The 18,893-nt window shown below is 43.9% G+C and overlaps 1 protein-coding gene across 3 annotated transcripts in view; it reads left to right on the forward strand.

The window, feature by feature from the left end:
* Positions 1-3,774: 3,774 nt before the first annotated feature.
* Positions 3,775-18,893, forward strand: part of CFAP70 (cilia and flagella associated protein 70) — a gene marked incomplete at its 5' end in the record, with an annotated part of 52,706 nt that continues 37,587 nt past the window's right edge. For all 3 annotated transcript variants that reach the window (XM_080926647.1, XM_080926648.1, XM_080926649.1), the window contains 7 exons: positions 3,775-3,837; positions 4,590-4,776; positions 10,404-10,507; positions 10,688-10,762; positions 12,363-12,542; positions 13,477-13,659; positions 16,162-16,256. In XM_080926647.1, coding sequence (XP_080782773.1) covers positions 3,775-3,837; positions 4,590-4,776; positions 10,404-10,507; positions 10,688-10,762; positions 12,363-12,542; positions 13,477-13,659; positions 16,162-16,256 — 887 coding nt within the window. The remainder of the gene's footprint in view (positions 3,838-4,589; positions 4,777-10,403; positions 10,508-10,687; positions 10,763-12,362; positions 12,543-13,476; positions 13,660-16,161; positions 16,257-18,893) is intronic.

Below are 18,893 nucleotides of genomic sequence, written 5' to 3' on the forward strand. Positions count from 1 at the left end.
CCTTTCAGAGGTTGTAGCTGTCACTCCTACTCCCCGATCTTTTCTTCCAGGATTCCCAGCTCTTTACCTTCTGCTAAAGCCAGGTTGAAATTCTCGGTCAGCCCAAGATCCCGCTTCATCCAGAGCCCGGTCCAGTCCCATCTCCTTCCTCATCCTATCCCCAAGTCGTTGGTTGTGGTCTCGCCTCTGAGCCTGTGCCTACAAACGGATGCCTTGTTGAGGGCAAGAGCAAGATTTGAGCATTTGCGCAAGGTCACAGTTACTCAGTAGGAAAGTCGTCAATCTCCACGTCTGGGAGTGTAGATCTGGTCCAGTGGTGTTTGCACAGCTTGCGTGAGGCTCTTGTCTGCCAAGCACTGAAAGGTAAACCAACAAAACCCCATCCTCCTAAACAAAACAAATGTCCCAGAAGGAGAACGGGCTGAATTCACAGCCACGGTGAATGTTTCTGGGATGGTTCAGTGGTTAATACCGACTGCTCTTCCAGAGGTCCTGAGTTCAATTCCCAGCAACCATCTGTAATGGGATCTGATGCTCTTCTCTGGTGTGTCTGAGGACAGTGACGATATACTTATACACATACAATATGTCTTTTTTAAAAAAGAAATGTATAAAGTGGATAAATAGCCTTGGTATCTGCTTTAGGAAAGATGAACAGAAGAGAATAAAGAAGGCAAAGAACGTTAAGGTCCCAATGTGATTACATGCAGCCCCTGTGGTAGGGAGAGAGGCACCCTAGGCCAGATCGCAGACTAGATTAGGGGAGACTAGAGTGTCCGATGTAGTAATACAGCTGAACTGTATTTTCTCTGCTTTGATCTTCGGATTCATTCTCACATTATGATCCACACAAATTGAGATCATTGATTTGCCTTTTGATCTTTGCCTTTGAACTTTTGACTTTTTTTTTTTTCCTCCTGGAACAGCCTTCATTTTACACCATCCTTTTAGCTCCAGGTGGCCTCTGATGAGGAATATTCCTGGTATACGCATTCACACATGCACGCTCAGATCCAGTTAGGTCCCAGCTACAGCACACCCTGCCCAATGATGGGCTGGTAAGATAGCAAACTTGTCTGAAATTCACGTCCCTGTTTTATCTGTATGGCATATGTGAAAGCTTTAGTTTGTACCAAGGCGTAATCAAAAGCTAGTTCCCTCCCCACTCCCCAGTCGTCTGTCAGACTGTCTGTCACAAAGCTTACACCTCTTGGTTTAATAACATATCTTTCTTCATCATTAGACTTGGGATCATAGATCTTCTCTCTGCTACCCTCAGCATCTGTCCCTAACTTAAACTTGCTCCAGTGATGATTTTGACAGAGATGGAATGGATTCAAATAAAAAGACTTGTTAGCCTAGCACACGGAACACAGATGAGTTAATTTATATGGTCGGAGTTCTAAATAGACATTTGATAACGAAATCACCAGGGCCACTGAGGCCCCGAAAGAGCCTGGAAGCATTTGGGTGAAGAATCAGGCTTTTGGGCAAGGGTAAGACTGAGGGCATCACTGGAGAATGGCAGGGTGACTGAATCCTGAAGGCTGCAAATGGTGTCACCCATCCCAGATAGACACACACGATATGTCCTCACAGATATGGTCTACTTCCAGTTTTAAATTTATCTCCCGTAAGCACACAACAAATCCGTGACAGATCCACACATCTCAGTCCTCCATCTAGTTTAGATTCTTTCTCCCGTCTGTCTGACTTTCCTTCCCTACCCCACCCCAAACAGCCCATCTGCTTTCCTGTAATGTGTGTTTAAACGACATAGGAGAGGGAATATGTGATGCTTGTCTCTTTTCCCTTGCATTATCCTTCTTTATCCCTTCTCTCTTTGTACCCTCCTCCTACACACCAGCATCTACCTTCTTGTCATGCATATGTTACATGTTTAAATATAAATGCTTCCTATGAGAGAAAATATGCACATTTGTCTTTCTGAATCCCGGATTTCTCCTTAACACAACCATACCCAATCCCATCCGTGTTTTCCTGTTACTAATGTGAGTTCTTTACATTTACATTGTGTATGAATAAATGTATATGATACTTACATGATATTGTCTTCATTCATCTTGTGAGCTTCCTGGCTGGTTCCATACCTGTGGCTCTTGCAAACAGAGCTACAATGAACATGGTACACACGTGTTTCTGTGTATGACGGATAACATGACGATTTTATTTATACCTTTTCTGTATGTGTGGGTGCACCACCTAACATGCCTGGTGCCCTTGGAGGCCAGAAGAGGGTGTCAGAGCCACTGGAACTGGATGTAAGCCACCACGTGGGGGCCGGGATGGAACCTGGGTCCTCTGGGAGAGCAACCAGTGCTCTTCACCACTGAGCCATCTCCCCTGCCCGCCGTTACTACTTTTTTAAGGAACCTTCATATGGATTTCCATAATGGCCACACTAGTTTACTAGCAGTGATATACAAGGCTTTTCCTCATCACATCCTACTTTGGATTGAAGTAGAAAACCCAATCTTTAAGAAAAAAAAAAACAAAGAAATAGCATCCTTACACAGCATCCACGAAGACCCAGATTCCATCCCCAGCACAGCACACTCTTAAATAATCCCAGGAGGTAGTAGTAGAGGAATCAAAAGTTCAACCAAGGTCAGCCTTAGCAGTCTCAGTTTCTTTTTCTTTTCTTTTCTTTTCTTTTCTTTTCTTCTTCTTCTTCTTCTTCTTCTTCTTCTTCTTCTTCTTCTTCTTCTTCTTCTTCTTCTATTTTTATTTTTTTTTCTGTTACTGTAACAAAATACTCTGACAGAAGTGACTGAAGACAGAAAGGCTTTTGCTTAGCCCAAAGCCCCAGGTTCTAGGTTCGGGTCCACGATGGGGGGGAAGCCAGGCCCCAGAAGCTTGGTGAACCTAGTCACACTTGTCAGCCATCAAAGAGCAGCGTGTGCCTGTTGCTAGTGCTCATACAGGATCCCAAGACAGGGAATGGAGCCACTGACAGGAAGTCAGTCTTTCCGCCTCAATATGACCAAGACTGTCCCCTATAAGCACACAACTCCAGGAGGGTATAGATTGTCAAAATGACAGTATTAATTATCAAAGGGCTAACCTAGGCTATATGTGATCCTATATCAAAACAAGCATACATTATCTACCTACCTACCTACCTATCTATCTATCTATCTATCTATCTATCTATCTGGTAGAACAGGGTTTGTCTGTGTAGCCCTGGGTGACTGGTTTTGAATTCACTACGTAGAAACAGGTTGTCCCTAGAACTCACAATCCTCCAACGTCAGCTTCCCAAGTGCCAAAGTTACAGGGGTGTGTGCTGTCACACCTGGATAACAATTTAGTTTTGAAACTGTAAAATTATTTGAAAATATTGATGCAGAGACCTAAGCCTTTGTCATTTCAAGATTCCATAAAACTGGGACATAATCTTGGAAGGGAGCTTCCCAGACGGTGGTAGAAACGTGAGTGGAGCCGTGAGCAATGACAGTCTGAGTCTCTGTCTTCCGACCATTTCATTTTACCAGCCAGTTGCGTGTTGAGGAACCTTTAGCATCAGTTAATGGAACCATGCCTGTGACAACTTCCTGAAAGCACTTCTGGTCCAAGAGCAGAGGTGACAAACAGTGGGTTAAAAAGTAGGTTAAACAGGGATAAACAGTGCTGGGCTGTAATGTGTCTGCAGTTCCTGTGGCCCTGGTTATGATGCTGTACACAAGGAAACAAACTCATCTGTTATCTTTGTACAGGCCCAAAAGACCAGAGTGACTTTGGCCAAGTGATGATATGGACCAGACATCAAGCGCAATGAGAACGGTGCACATCACCGTGACAAATGGATACGATTTGGTAAATTGACACTTGGAAACCCAGAGTTCCTGTTTAGAGGGGGAGGGGGGACAAGATCGAAGTTTTTGTGTCATTTTCTCCCTCTAAACAGAGTAACCTCCCTGGTGTTCCGAGTTGGTGTCTACACAACAAATCACCATGTCATGCGTGTCTAGAATACCTGGCCTTTTGAACGTTAAATTTAGCGGTGTTTAAACAGATCATTTCTGTTTCCCTATGTAATTTCCTCCCCTTACCCTTTCCTCTGAGACAGAGTCTCACTAGCTGAGTCTTCCTCGAATTCACAGCAATCCTCCAGTTCCGACCTCCTAGATGCTGACATTACGGCACAAGCCACAGCATCTGACTTAGAATCCCTTTCTTCCCTTTCTTCTGAAAAGGACCTAAATTCTTCTGGCATTCTGTCTATGAGTAATTTCACTTTAGGATTTTAAATTATAGACCTGTGATAACTGCTAAGTATTGGGTGAACAATGAAACGGGAAAATATTAAATGTCCTAGAGTGTATGGAGCTGTTGTTTAAAGTGGCATAGTTAATAAATTATTTAATAATACACACACACACACACACATATATATATGTATGTATGTATGCATGCATAGTCACAGAAGCATAAAAATATATTCTGAAATGTTAATAGTCCCTGATCAATAGAATAAAGCCACAGAACTTTATTTCTCTTTGTAATTTTTTCCTCACTTTTAAAGATGTGTGGCATTTGAAACTGTAATGTGCTGTTTGTGCCCACAGAAAGGCTTCAAAGGGGACACCCCAGTTACTTTTGTCCGTGCAGAATTCAACCAGGCAGTTCTTGGAGACTCTGCAAAAATCACTGTCTCTCCAGAAGGAACTGCAAAGTACAACTTCACTAGTAACATTGACTTCAGCCCAGATGGAGGAATTACTTTAGATGACCTCGCCCACAAACCTTTGTTCCGTAAGTCTCACGGTTCTAAGTACCTTGCAACCTTGCCAGGGGCCGCTGGGCACGTAGTCCCCTGTGATGGGAGAAGAGCGAGCTTTTTTTTTTTTTTTTTCACTTATTCACTTTACATCCTGTTCATTGTCCATCTCCAGGTCACCCACTCCCTCAGTCATTCCCCTTCTCCTCTGAGCAGGCAGGGGCTCCTGTGTATCCCCCACCCTGGCACTTCAAGTCTATGAGACTAGGTACTTCCTGTCCCACGGAGGCCAGACAAAGCAGCCCAGCTAGAACATAAACTACATATAGGCAACAGCTTTTGGGGTACCCCCCATCTGCACATATATGTGGTAAGGCATAGGTCCAGCCCATGTGGTTTTACTTGTTTGTTTGTTTGGTGGTAGTTCCGTCTCTGAGAGCCCCAAGGGTTTAATCAGTTTAATCAGAGGACCCAAGGGTCCAGGTTAGCTGACTCTGTTAGTCTTTCTGTGGAGTTCTTATCCCCTCTGGGACCAAAATCCTTCCTCCTGTTCTTCCATAAGAGTCCCCAAGCTCCGTCCATGGTTGGGCTGTGGGTGTCTGCATCTGTCTGAGTCAGCTGCTGGGTGGAGCCTCTCAGAGGACAGCCATGCTAGGCTCCTGTCTGCGAGCATAACAGAATATCATTATTCTGTCAGGGAGGAGTGCTTTCCCATGGGATGGGTCTCAGGTTGGGCTGGTAATTGGTTGTCCATTCCCTCAGTCTCTGCTCCATCCCCCATGCCTGTATTTCTTGTACAGGCATGTTCAAGAGCAGGAAGGAATAACACCATAGGTTTTGTTTTTTCTGCCTCTGGCACCAAAAACCATTCCGTGCTCAGTTTAATCAGTTTTTTGTTTGTTTTCTCTTCTAGAAGTTTCCTTTGTAATCTAATACTTATAGTTTTCAGGTTTCAGGGAAAAATGGGTTAGAAAAAGAAAAACCCAAAGAACTTGATACAAGCTTTAAAATTATCCACTGTTTATTTGACATTTGAGTCTAACTGGGCATGCTGTCCTATCTGTGTCTATCTGTGTCTTTGTATGTACACCATCGTGAATGGCCAGTTTTCATTTGCCTCTCCTACCAAAGGACACAATTCTTAAAATCAGGGCTATATTCAGTTTATTTCGGAATTTTCAAGTCCTAGAAATATCTGGAGCATAACAAATGCTCAGAGTCTCTGTGGAATGAAGTAGATGGAAAGATGGATGGTTTCTGCTTCTGTATTTTTCTGGTTCGCACTTCCCAGAGAGCTGGCCAGTGGCTGTGTTACCCTAAGTCAGGGTTCTGGAGACCAGCTCTAGGCCAGTTACTCAGGCTCCTTTCATAGGGCAAAACTATGGAGGGGGATTTTACCAGCAAGTGTGGTTACAAGAAGCGAAACCAGGCAGTTAGGATTTTACAAAGCAGTTAAGGAAATCTTCCTGGAGCACTTGTTACAGAACATTGCATGGTTACGAGGTGGGATATTGAGATTACACTTATTAGAAGTGTGACCTTCGGGCTACTATGGTTGCATCAAAGGAGGCCTAGTGCTGTGCAGAACTTCATTATAGCCTTATGGGACCAAGTCCACCCCCATCGAGTGACTGGTGGATACCAAGGAATCAGAATTCCAGTCACTTTCCCAGTAATTGTGTGCTGCTTCCCTGAGGACCAACGGCAATGACTGAAGAGAGTAGATTTCTCCTCTTAGGTGGGGCACTCAGGCCTCCGTACCTCTGCCTCCTGCTGAAACCGTATCAGAAAAAGAAAGAACCTGCCAAAGAAGGTATAAGTAAAATCGAGAGTTTCAGAGGATACCAGGGAAAGTAAGAGTCCAGCAAAAAGTGAGGTCATTTTAAGAAACAAGAGATCTCAAACTAAGTAGCAAAGTTGGTCAGCAGATGTGACACCAAGGTAGCCATTGGGTTACAACTCCAAGGCAAGGATTTTGTTAAAAGCCAAGGATGAATCTTCACCAAATAATAACAGAAAAAATAGGAGAAAGATTTAGGAAAGAAACATGACATAAAGAAAAGCTAAACAGAAAGAAGAGAGTCGGGGCTAGGGGGATGGAAGGAAGACTCATCAGGCAAGAACAGATACTCTTGCAGATCTTGCAGAGGTCTGGGTTCAGTTTTTATGCTGAGGCTAACATCTGTAATCCATTACCGGGGAGGGGATCCAACACCTCTTCTGGTCCCCACAGACACTCAGGCAAACACTCAAACACATAAAATAACTCAAAGGTATTTTAAAAATTACTAGAATTGAAAAAGATAATCTGTGAAAATCTGGGTGAACAGGCTCAACAATAGAATCAGGAAAACAGGGAAGCTGCAGCAATCTGGGTCTAAACCACATGGAGGACATAGGACAGAACTAATGAGAGATGTCAGGGCTTCTGTAACTATGACAACACACATAGTGTTAGCGTCCTTTGGAACTGTGACAGCATACATAGTGTCCATGTGGAACTGTGACAGTATGCAGTATTAGTGTCCTTTGGAACTGTGACAGCACACATAGTGTCCTTTGGAACTGTGACAGCACACATCGTGTCCTTTGGAACTGTGACAGGGTGCAGTATTAGTGTCCTTTGGAACTGTGACAGGGTGCAGTATATTAATGTCATTAGTGTCTCAGGACAGGCTAAAGGAGGGCAGAACTGAAAAGTAATTCAAACAAAACGAAGATTCTCAAGTTTTAACAAATCTGGTTTTACTGTACTTTCTGTGCATGGGTGCTTTCCCTGCACGTACATGTGCCCTGTGCATGCCCACTGCCCTTGGAGCCCTTTGAATGGGAATCTGGATAGTTCTGAGTCACCATATTGGTGCTGGTCCTCTAGAAGAACAGCCAGTGTCTTAACCACTGACCTACCTCTCCCGCCAATTCCCCCTTGAGACAGGGGTCTCAGGGAGAAACAGAACCCAAAATGGCTATCTCTTGACACTAAATGAAGCTTCCAGTGCCAGGAATGGGTTACCTCTGATTGAGTTGTTGGCCAAATGGGGACCCATGGAAACACCTAAACAACCCAGGCTGATGCCAAGACTATAGGGTGCTCCCTACAAACCGGATAGCAAGGCCAATTACTGAAGGCAACATCTACATGACTCATTGAACATGGAGAAGCTGAGCTTGTACCCACATATAGCTTTCACCCAGACAATGACCTTTGGTACAGGAAAGTTCTCTGCAGGCTACCCAAGAAGAAACACAAGCACCAACCCAGCCAGAAACCCTTTGAGCTACAATGCTGCCCCTGGCTGGAAGATACGCTAGTGTGATGACAGCACAGGGCTGTGGGAGTGACCAACCGATATCTGATCGACTTAAGGTAATCCATGAGATGGAACCCATACCTGATACTATTTAGGTGACCGAGAATCCGAGTCTAGCTAGCCCAGGGGCCATTCAACCAAGTATACTGTTCAAAAACAGACAAATTAGCAGCAATAGTGACTTCTAATGACATTCTGCTATACTCATGGACCAATGCCGTGCCCAGCCATCACCAGGGAAGCTTCCTCCTGCAACAGAAAAAACAAATACAGAGACCAACAGCCAGACATTATGCAGGGAGTGAGAGAACTCGGAACACTGAGCCCTCGATAGGATTTCTCTGAAAGTTTCTCACCCCAAGGATCAGGGAATCCTGTGGAGGAGGAGGCAGAGAGAGGAGGGGAGTCGGAGAGGATGGCAGACACCAAGAGAACAGTCTGTCTAGATCAGATGGATCTATGCACATGTGAACTCTCAGGGACCCAAGCTGCATGCACAGGGCCTGTACGCTCTGCACCAGATGGACAGGAGAAGTCGACACGTGCCCCCATCCCTAAGCCAGAAGCCATCTCCAACTGATGGCTACTTGCAAGTGAAAATCTAGTCTTCGCCAAGAGAATCACACCGAGGAAACTCACTACTCTGAAGGGAAGGCTGCATGCCTAGCAGTATATGGCCAACAGAAAATGTCCTCTAGGGCATCTTTGGAGACTCATTGTCTCATAATATTATATAAGGGCCTTTTCTTATTTTAACATTTAAAATTTTTATTTTATATATATATATGGCCCTATAGGTCCTTTGCCTTTAGCTTTTTTTTTTTTTTTTATGAGATTGCTGAGTGTACAAACAAGTGGGTTTCTACATCTACATCAGTTTCTTTTCCTCCTGTTTTTTTGGCTCTATTCCAGTGTGTTAGCTTTTATTTTATTATGTTATATTGCTGCACATTGTATTATATTTATTATAGGATATTCCCTTGGGAGCCTGTTTTCTAATGAGACAGAGGAAGAGTGGATGCAGAACTGGGAAGAAACTGGGAAGAGCCTGGGAGGGAGGGCATGGTGGCCTGAATGAAAATGGTCCCCATACGCTCACAGGGAGTGGCATTGTTAGGATAGGTGTGGCCTTCTTGGAGGAAATATGTCTCTGGGGGTGGGCTTTGAGATTTCAGAAGCTCAAGCCAGGCTCTGTGTCGCTCTCTCTTCTTGCTGCCTGGTGATCAGGATGTAGAACTCTCAGCTCCTTCTGCAGCACCATGTCTGCCTGCGTGCCACCATGTTTCCTACCATGATAACAATGGACTAAACCTCTGAAACTGTAAGCCAGTCCCAATTAAATGTTTTCCTTCCTAAGAGTGGCTGTGGTCACGGTGTCTCTTCACAGCAATAATATCCTAACTAAGGAAGTAGGGAAACTGTAATTGGGATGCATTGCATGGGGGAAAAACTTTTCAATAAAAGAAAAAGTAAGAAAATAGACAATGAAAGCTGATAACTAAGAAGAAAACTCTCATCTAATTGGCTCTCAATATTAAATGTTGGAATGAAAAGAATTAATGTTCAGATACCTAAAACATAGTATTCAGGTTTCTGGAAAACCAAAAAATGCTTCTACTCAGAAGGCAGAGGCAGGCAGATCTCTGTGAATTTGAGGCCAGCCCGGTATACATACTGAGTCCCAGGACATCCAGAACATTAGAGTAATAATAATCTGTCTAAAAAGAAAAGGAAAAAAGAAAGAAAGAAGAAAGGAAAGAAAGAAAAATAGAAAGAAAGGAAGGAAGAAAGAAAAAAGGAAAAAAAAAAGAAAGAAAAAAAGGAAAAGAAAATGCCTCCATAAGACAAGGTTGTAGGCTGTAAGCAAACCTGTAGAACATTGTTGTTGTCTGGATTTTTGAGACATGGTTTCTCTGTGTACCTCTGGCTGTCCTGTAACTCACTCTGTAGACAAAGCTGGCATCAAACTCACACAGAGCCTCCTGTAACTTTGTTGCCAGATAGCTATATACATCAGTTGCCTTTACATGTATGAATTGCATGATTCTGAGGTAATGTCTGCTCCTTATCATTTATGGCAAAAAGTTCAGAAGTCACACAGCCAGTGACTTCCCACTCTCAACCAGTAGTCCCCGACGTGCCTTTCTGGATATCGGTATAATTGTAGCTGCTGCTATTATCAATGTCTGTCCTGGGCTTTGATCTGACACCTCAAGCAAGCGTTCTTCCCATTGCGCTGTCCGGCCCATGTCAGAATTCACTTCCTCTAACTTCGACTTTGCTTGCCAAGGCTTTGCCATCTGCTGGGGTGGTTAGGAACAATCTCATTTTCTTTGCTTTGACTTTTCTAGTAACAGTGACTGAAGTTTTACCAAAGGAAAAGAAACAGAAAGATGAGAAGACCTTAACGCTTGGTCAAGCTGTGGTGGATCTTCTTCCTTTACTAGAAGGTCAGGTGTATAATCTATCCAAAACCAAAACTAGCAAAACCCATAAAACCTATACACCCTGCGATGTGTGAAACTCAGCCTCCATTACTTTGAAAGATTGTAGTGGAAAATGAAAACATGATTGTTCCTATACCAGCTTTGATCTGACCCTTTTCTCTTTGGCTCAACTTGACCTTACAGGAGAGGAGTCATTTGAAACGACAGTCCCATTACACCCTGTGCAGGGGTCACCCTTGGAAACTCCTTTGCCAGGCTCTAAGGTAATTGGAGTTTTAAGTCTTAGTATTTTCAGCTTGCCTCATAATCCACATATAAGGTCCAGGTCAGGGGAGTGCAATACACTGGGCACTTCCTTTCACGACCCTGGTGAACAGGATGAATAAACTAAATCCTACCCCGTGGATTATATAACCCAGTGTGTTGAACTGACAAGGCAAAGAACATGACAGGTACTGGCTACTTCACCCAGAAGGCTGTTATGGAAGGTTTATTGATGGAAATGCTTCTCTTTGTTGTTGTTGTTAAAGATTTGTTTATTTAATGTATGAGAGTACACTGTGGCTGTCTTCAGACGCCAGAAGAGGGCATCAGATCCCATTACAGATGGTTGTGAAGCACCATGTGGATGCTGGGGATTGAACTCAGGACCTATGGAAGTGCCGTCAGTGCTCTTAGCCGCTGGGCCGTCTCTCCAGCGCTGGAAATGCATCCCGAGCTGTGTGGCTAAATTATATACGACAGTATGTGCCCATGTAGGCACAACAGCTTGCCTCTGGCTGAAGACTTCTAATTCAGTAGTACCAGCCAACACCATGTCCTGAATTTCAGAACGTGAGATTTTGCAGTGCACTGGAATTCTCTGCAGCGACACCCTATAAACATCTAAGACACACCATTCTAAAACTAGATTCGCAGGATCTAAGCGACAGCCACGGATCCTAACGATCAGCCTCCAAATCCAGCCTATTTTACCTCCTAAGCCTCTTTAGACCCCCCCCCCCTCTCTACCGCTTTTCTACTCAATGTTTGCTCAGCTTTCATTGGGTCCTTATGCATAAACTTGGCACGTGACCTTGCCACCCCACCCCCTTCAGCCTTCCTATTGGTTACACAGTGACTTAAAAGGAAATTGGATCACATCTTTTCCCTGCTTAGCATGGCTCGTGGACTTATCCACTGCATGTGTCAAGTTCCATATTTCTTTGCAAGCAAGCCACATTCCTGATCACAGGAGCCTCCCAGTCGATTGACTTGGCTCACACCACCTTATGCATTCCATCTCAGCATCCTAAACTGTGTCCTTACCTGAAGGCAGCACACGGTTTCAGCTCTTTTTACTGTTGCTTCCTTTGGACCTAGAATTATATTTCCTCTATGTTCTTTGTTGATCCAAGTCACAAACTCCTTGATATCCTGTAAAAGCAGGATCTGAGAGCATTGTTTCCTTTTCTCCAGCCTAGTCATTAATTATTCTCTTCCTCTCTGGTGCTTCTCAGTGAGAGAGTATTTTATACCCGATTTGTCATAACTCATAACTGTAATATGAGTTTCGAAGTGAAAGGGAATGTGTCTTCTTTATCTGCATATTATTACTATCTTTCATGAGTGCCTTCGAGATGCAGCCAGTATGGAACCATCCGATTCCTGTCCCAGTGTTTGTGTGTAGCCCACTGTCATAGTGTGAAATGACTAGCTCAGAGGAAGAGTCTCCAATTCTCCTTCTGACTCTGACTCCTCTGTTTGGAAGTCACTGGTGTTGTCTTGAGCAATGGTAGAAGATAATATAGGGAATGAAGACCGACATCAAGTCTCGTAAATGTTGCTTTATTTTATTTTATTCTATTTTATTCTATTTTATAGCAATGTAGTCTTGATGTGAAGGTATTCGTGGCAGAGCCCTTACTTACCCCAGCCCAGGTCTCAGCGAGCAATCTAATGAAGGTCACACTGGAGGCGGCCTACTCCGTGCCGGAGTCCTTCGTACCAGTGGGGACTCAGCAGAACTACATGGTTGGTCTGCAAGTTCCGTCGGTTGGAGAGGTAAAGCCCTTCTTCCAGATGTGTACAGGAACTCAAGCAAGCCTGGACTCATGGCCATGTTTCTCCCTGACAAGACTTAACACTTTTCCTTTGCATTTATACCTTCACATTTTACACGTATATTTCACAATCTACACATTATGTGTAGTTTATTAATCAACATATAGCTATGGTCCACAATATGTGCATCATTTAAAAGTTGCCATGTTTTGGTATGCTTATACATGGATTAACTGTGACTGTTTAATGAGTTTTGCATAAGTGTCGTGCGATGATTTCTCTTAACTGTAGTATTGTCTAGATCAGAGTTTTAGATACAAGAACACTTAAGGTTCTTGCTGGAGATTCCCAAGGTGCCATAAACTAATACCCTCACCTGTGTTACTGCCACAGCCTGAATGTAAATCTGCATAACACTGCCCATGTGCTGGGGGTTTAGATGGGTTCCAGAGATGCCTGACTTTCATCTCTAAAACTGGAACAACCCGAGGCAAGTCTGGTGGTTACCTTCCTATCCAGGACGACCCCATAACTGCACATGGCAATCCGTGCCTTGTTCTGCTCCCAACTCCAGGTTTCTACCATTTTTCCCCCTGAGTTGTTGAGTTGGCTTATTGCTGAGCCTGATCCCTTGGGCTTACACAGGGAGAGAGAACACCAGCACCAAACGTTATTCCTCTAAGCTCCACACACACTTGTGCACTAGTGCACACACACAGGTAAGTAAATAAGTCACAAACTTTTTAAAAGAGTAATGTGCATTTTATCACCTTTCCTGTCCCTCACAGAATTGTACATTAGCACAAATAGGATAAAGGCACAGGCCACACAGAACCAGACAACCATGGAAAAATACCCAGAATTCCACTGGGAAAAGTGCTAAGCAGACTTTATTCATTCCAAATGTCCTCACATCTGGTATTTATTATTTTAGAAGGACTACACTATGATATTCAAGAATGGGAATCTGAAGCTTGGAGGGGAAAGAGAACCTGTTCCCCGGCCTAAAAAATGGCCTATTTCGAACATTCTTGCTCCAGGGGCTAATAACATTCCTGACGCATTCATTGTCGGGGGTCCCTATGAGGAAGAAGAAGGAGAACTCAACCACCCTGAGGTGAGAGAGAACATGTCTTCATGATAAGTACAGTGCATTAACAAATTATAAGCCCTTTGTGAATCTGAAATTTATACACACACACACACACACACCTGTCTTTTGTCAAAACTGGTTGTATGTCAAAATCGAATATCATCTAATTCTGCAAACAGAGTCATTTATATCTGAATTACTCTTTATTTTACATTTGTTTCTTTTTGAGTTGATAAGCATGTTTTTCTGTTGTTACTATAACGAAATACCCAAGATAATCAGCTTATAAAGAGAAAAGGCTATTTTTGGCTCACATTTGGAGTTTTGGCTCCATGATGGCTTGGCCCCTCTGTTTTGTACCCAATGAGTCCACCATTAGGCTTCATTTCCTAAAGAATCCATAACCTACCAGTGGTATTACTCTTGGGGCCTTTATCACGGAGGTTTTTGGGAGACATTTAGCTTCCAAACCATAGCAATAATAATATAGTTAGAAAGTAATTGTGTAGTTAAAGTTAAGAAGTATACAGTGAAAGTCTCTCCCATGAGTGCATTGTCTTCCTCGTCTTACTGACTCTTTTCCATGTAGGTGCCTTAGTAGTTATTCTGCTATGTCTGCCTCTTGTACACACAGAAAAGAGGGAAGGGGATCAGAAGGACTGACTTACCGAACCAAAACAAGTGTTTAAAAGACAAAAAACAATAAAAAGTTCCCAGGCAGCTACATTTCTATTAGTCTATTGGTAATGGGAAAATGCCTTTCCCTTTGAAGATGATTCCAAAGGTGGTGAAATAATATTCAGACAGTGTTATAGCAACATTTACAGATAATTTTTTCTTGGTGCTGGAGAGATGACGCAGTGTGGTCAAGAGCACTGGCTGCTCTTTCCAAAGACCCAGGTTCAGTCCTCAGCACCCACACCGGGGATCACAACCGTCTGTTACTCCAGTTCCTGGAGATCTGCTGTCCTCTTCTGGTTTCCCTGGCCCCGGGCACCCATGGTGCACAGCCATACGTGCCGGCAAAGCACCCACATACGTTTAACAAGTGAATTGTTTTGCTTTAGAGAATCCAGACTCCTGGTAAGTATTCAGTCATTACTTTCAGAACTAGAACACATCAAGAAGCCACTCCTATTTTTCTGCTTATTCTACAGCATTGTTTTTGTCTCTAGACTGGGTGTAAATTGTGCTTTCTCACATCAGGAGCAGAGAAACATGTTGGTTTTCCCTCACATATCAATAGACGTTACTGTAAGCATATTGATACTGTCCCCATCGTTTATACAGGCTATTATATAGCTTGCCTTGTCTTTAACATCGACACATAAAAATTCTTTTCATTCTCTTTCCTTTTTTGTGGTTTCTATATTATATGATATTGAGTAGACATACTTTAACTTACTCCCTTACAAGTGGTAACCAAGATCTTTTTAGTTTAATTTTTTCTTTCTATTTCAGCATAGGGCATAGAAAATGATAGAAAAGTGATTGCAAATGGTTCTTGTACTAGTGGTTGAACATCAGGAGAAACATTCAGAAAAACAATTACTGAAATGAGGATGCTGAATTCTTTTCACTGAGTTGAAATAGCCAAACACGTAATGAGGCTAGCAGTATTTTAAAACTGCTGACACGTCGTTCTTCATCCTTTATTTAGTGAATATTTGCAATTCCCTATGTTTATGTTTTATTTTATATATTTAGACCTTATGCTATACTTTAGTTTACACGACAGTCTCTAAGCCTTGACCACACTTTGTAAAGAAGCCAGGTGTGCTAGCGCCTTTTAACCTTGGCACCCAGGAGGCAGATCTGTGAGTTTGAGTACATCCTGGTCTACATAGTGAGTTGCAGGCCAACTGGGATTACATAGTGAGACCTACTCCAAAACCAATCAAACTGAAAATAAAATCTGTAAAGCCTTTTTTAAAAAATGAGACTGAATCTCCACATTTGCCTGGGCTGGCCTTGAACTCATCTTCCTGCCTCAGCCTCCTCAGAACCAGGGTAACGGAGATGTAGCGCTGTCTATGGTCCCTGAAAATACTTTTAAGACGATGACAGCGGTATGTTGGTTTCGTTTCCTATAGTGTCAAAATATTCTGATGCAAGTGACTCAGGAGAGGAAGGGAGTGTTCAGCTCATAGGATCCAGGATACAGTCTGCCATGTCGGGGAAGCCACAGACTTCCCGAGAGAGCTGGTCACATCACATCGGTAGTCCAAAGCAATGGATGCATGCACACAACCTCGTGCCCAGCTCCTTTCAAGATGAATAGGCGACACACTACCACTCTCTAGATCTTTTTTTAAAAGCTCCTCCATGATTTTAATGTACATTCTGAATTGGGACTCCCTGGCTGAGGTTATGTGCACGAACACTTGACGTTCAGCACCTCGTTGCCACAGTAGGTTCTCTCATACACTGAAGCGGCTCAGGAGCCGCCACACACGGGACGCCCACAGGCTGACAGAACGAAACCCACACGCAGAGAACAGAAACTTCCATCTTATCGTTTCACAGGACCGGGAGTTTAGGAACCAAGCCGAATGCATGAAGAAAAGGATTGTCTGGGACCTGGAAAGTCGCTGCTTCCTCCATCCGTCTGCTGTTGCAAGGTGGGAACAGCAGAGGACTGTGCCCAGCCACCTGGGTCCCCGGGGTTGGGGGAGGGAAGTTCTTCACGCCATTTACCTTTGAGTGAAGGGAGTTTGAAACTTTCTCTTCCATTCTGTCTGCATCAGCTTGACATTCTGTGAGGCCTTCACCAAGGTGAGCATTTCTTTTCCACTCACATAAAACAATCCTAGAACTGATGTGCACAGCCTTTGCTCTACCTCATGGCTCAAGACTGGTAGAGCTCGTGTGAGCAGGCATGCGGTGGGTCTATGTGGCTTTCATAGGCAGCAGGGAGATGAGGCAAGAAAACCATCTGGAGCCACGCAGCTGGTGTTGGTTCAAACTTCAGGAGTCATTCATTTTTGGTTTCTTTAAGCACGGCATAATCAGGTGAGTACTATTCTTGTGAAGATCAATGCAGTCCCATGGGCACAGCAAAGCATACCTAAATCTCTTTGAGGGACAAAGCAAGCCAAGTACAGATCAGACATGACCACGCTGAAACTGTAAAGTACCTGTGACACCTTCCATAAAGACAGGTTCTGCAGATTGACTAAGAAAAACACATTTGCGAGAAGGATCTAGTGCTGGTTCTGGATTTTGAAGAGGCTACTAGACTAGAAAACGTGTCCTTTCCAGCCTTCTGGCCGAAAACACGCTTTGCATTCCTTCCCTTGGAGCAACTGTGTGTGTTTAACATGACAGTCCCCTTAGCGCATGCCCGTGAGCACAAAGGCCTGTATGCCCCATGAGCTTGGCTGGAGAGCTAGCCCAGCAGTTGAGAGCACTTGTTACTCTTGCAGAGGTTGCAGGTTTGATTCCTGGCATCCATATGGCAGCCCACAGTCATTGATCTGTAACTCCTGGGAATCCAATGTCGTCTTCTGACTTCTGTGGACACCGGGCATGCATGTGGCACACATACATAAAGGCAGGCAAACCACTCAAACATGTGAAGTTAAAAAACCGAGAGGATTGCTGGAGCCCTGGCTTGCACCAGAAAGTGGTGGAAGGGAGTGTGTGGGTTCGAAAGTACACGTGATGGTGGTTTAGATGTTAGTAGGGTTTCTGTCTGACCCCTTCCCCCCATGCTCCAGGAACCTTCCAGAAACCTAATAACCTCTGTCTACATTTTATGGATCATCTCTAGATGAAACTGATGCTAGAAAATGCATTGTCACCCAGCCCGAATCAGCATGTCCTTACTAAGGAGAGACGGGAGGCTTGCTACTCTACAGATAATTATCTGTCTGCAGCTACAGATGAGAAACAGGATTGTCAGTGTGCCTCAGGCCTCAGTTCTGGCTTTTAAAAACATTTTTCCCCCAGAACAGTTTAACATTTAGTAATAAAAACTTGGGCATGTTGATGGGTTTGAGTTTACTGAGGATAAATAAACTTGCTCCTGTGAAGTTGAGCACTTACTCATCCATGGGGTCAGTTAAGAATAGGACAAGGTTCTAATTGTTTTACTTTAATTTATGAACTGTTTGGGTGTTTTCCTCATGTTCCGTGGACCTGAATTTTGACTCAGTATTTTGTTTCTCTGTGCCCCTTAGCGATTCTTGTCTGTTCATTAACACACATGTTCAGCCTTTCCTCACAGGTGAGGGCTGCTGGCTGGTTTTCTGTCTGAGAAAAAACTGCTATTCCTCCTTTTGTAGGACAGCTGTAGTGAGTACAGCGACGTTTCTGACTGGATGTGAGATTCATTAGTGGACACATTTGGTGGGGGTGTAACAACACAGTGAAATCTCGTCCAGGCTCCATGATTGGGGATAATTTGACCCCACAGACATCATGGATGACTCACTTCCAAATTACCACGTCTTCAGAATTCATCTGCATCAAATCTTGTGAAGCCCCACTTCCTGTGCGTGATCCTGTGTTCTGATCTGTGTGGGACCAGAGGGCAATCTGTTAGGGGTCTATTTTCTTCCACCGTGAGGGTCCCTCTGAGCCACTGATCCTCTTTAATGTTGGAATCTGGGCATTATGTTTGAGGAAATAGGAATTCAAGGACTAGGTTTGCTTTGGTGTTTTTCTTTGTTTGTTTTTTCCTGTGAGGTTTGGCCCTGATCTGTTCAGGAGCCGGATATAGTGAGCTTTTGTTGTAGCTGAACCACGGGCCTCTGGGTAATGTCTCTTGCCCTGTGGTCTTTGGGCTGATCTAAGAGCACACCTGTCCAGATGGGACCCTGTTCTGCGGCTCTCTACTGAAGTCTGTGCTTCTGCTGGAGCCCTGTTGCTATGGCAGCAGATTTCAGGTGGGAATGGTTCTATGTGTTTTAGTAGCTTTGGGTCCTCGGGGCTGTTGTTCTCAGAAGGGGTTCATACATCCTTTTGCCTCTCTCCCAAACTTTGGTGAGATAGGAAAGCTGGGCAGAGGTGGAGTTGTGTAGCTGACTGTCTCCTCAGAATCCAAGGCTCTGATGGTTCCCCTTAAAGATCAAGCCTGTCTTACAAAGGACACGCCAAACTGTGGACACCTTTAATCCCAAAACTGGGGAGACACAGGTAGAACTCGGTCTGTGAGTTTGAGACAAGCCTGGTTAACACAGCAAGTTCCAGGTCAGCCAGGGCTACATAGTGAGACCCTGCCACAAACAAACAAACAAACAAACAAACAAACAAAC

This window comes from Micromys minutus (genome assembly GCF_963924665.1).
Source record: "Micromys minutus genome assembly, chromosome: 12".
Lineage (NCBI taxonomy): Eukaryota > Metazoa > Chordata > Mammalia > Rodentia > Muridae > Micromys > Micromys minutus.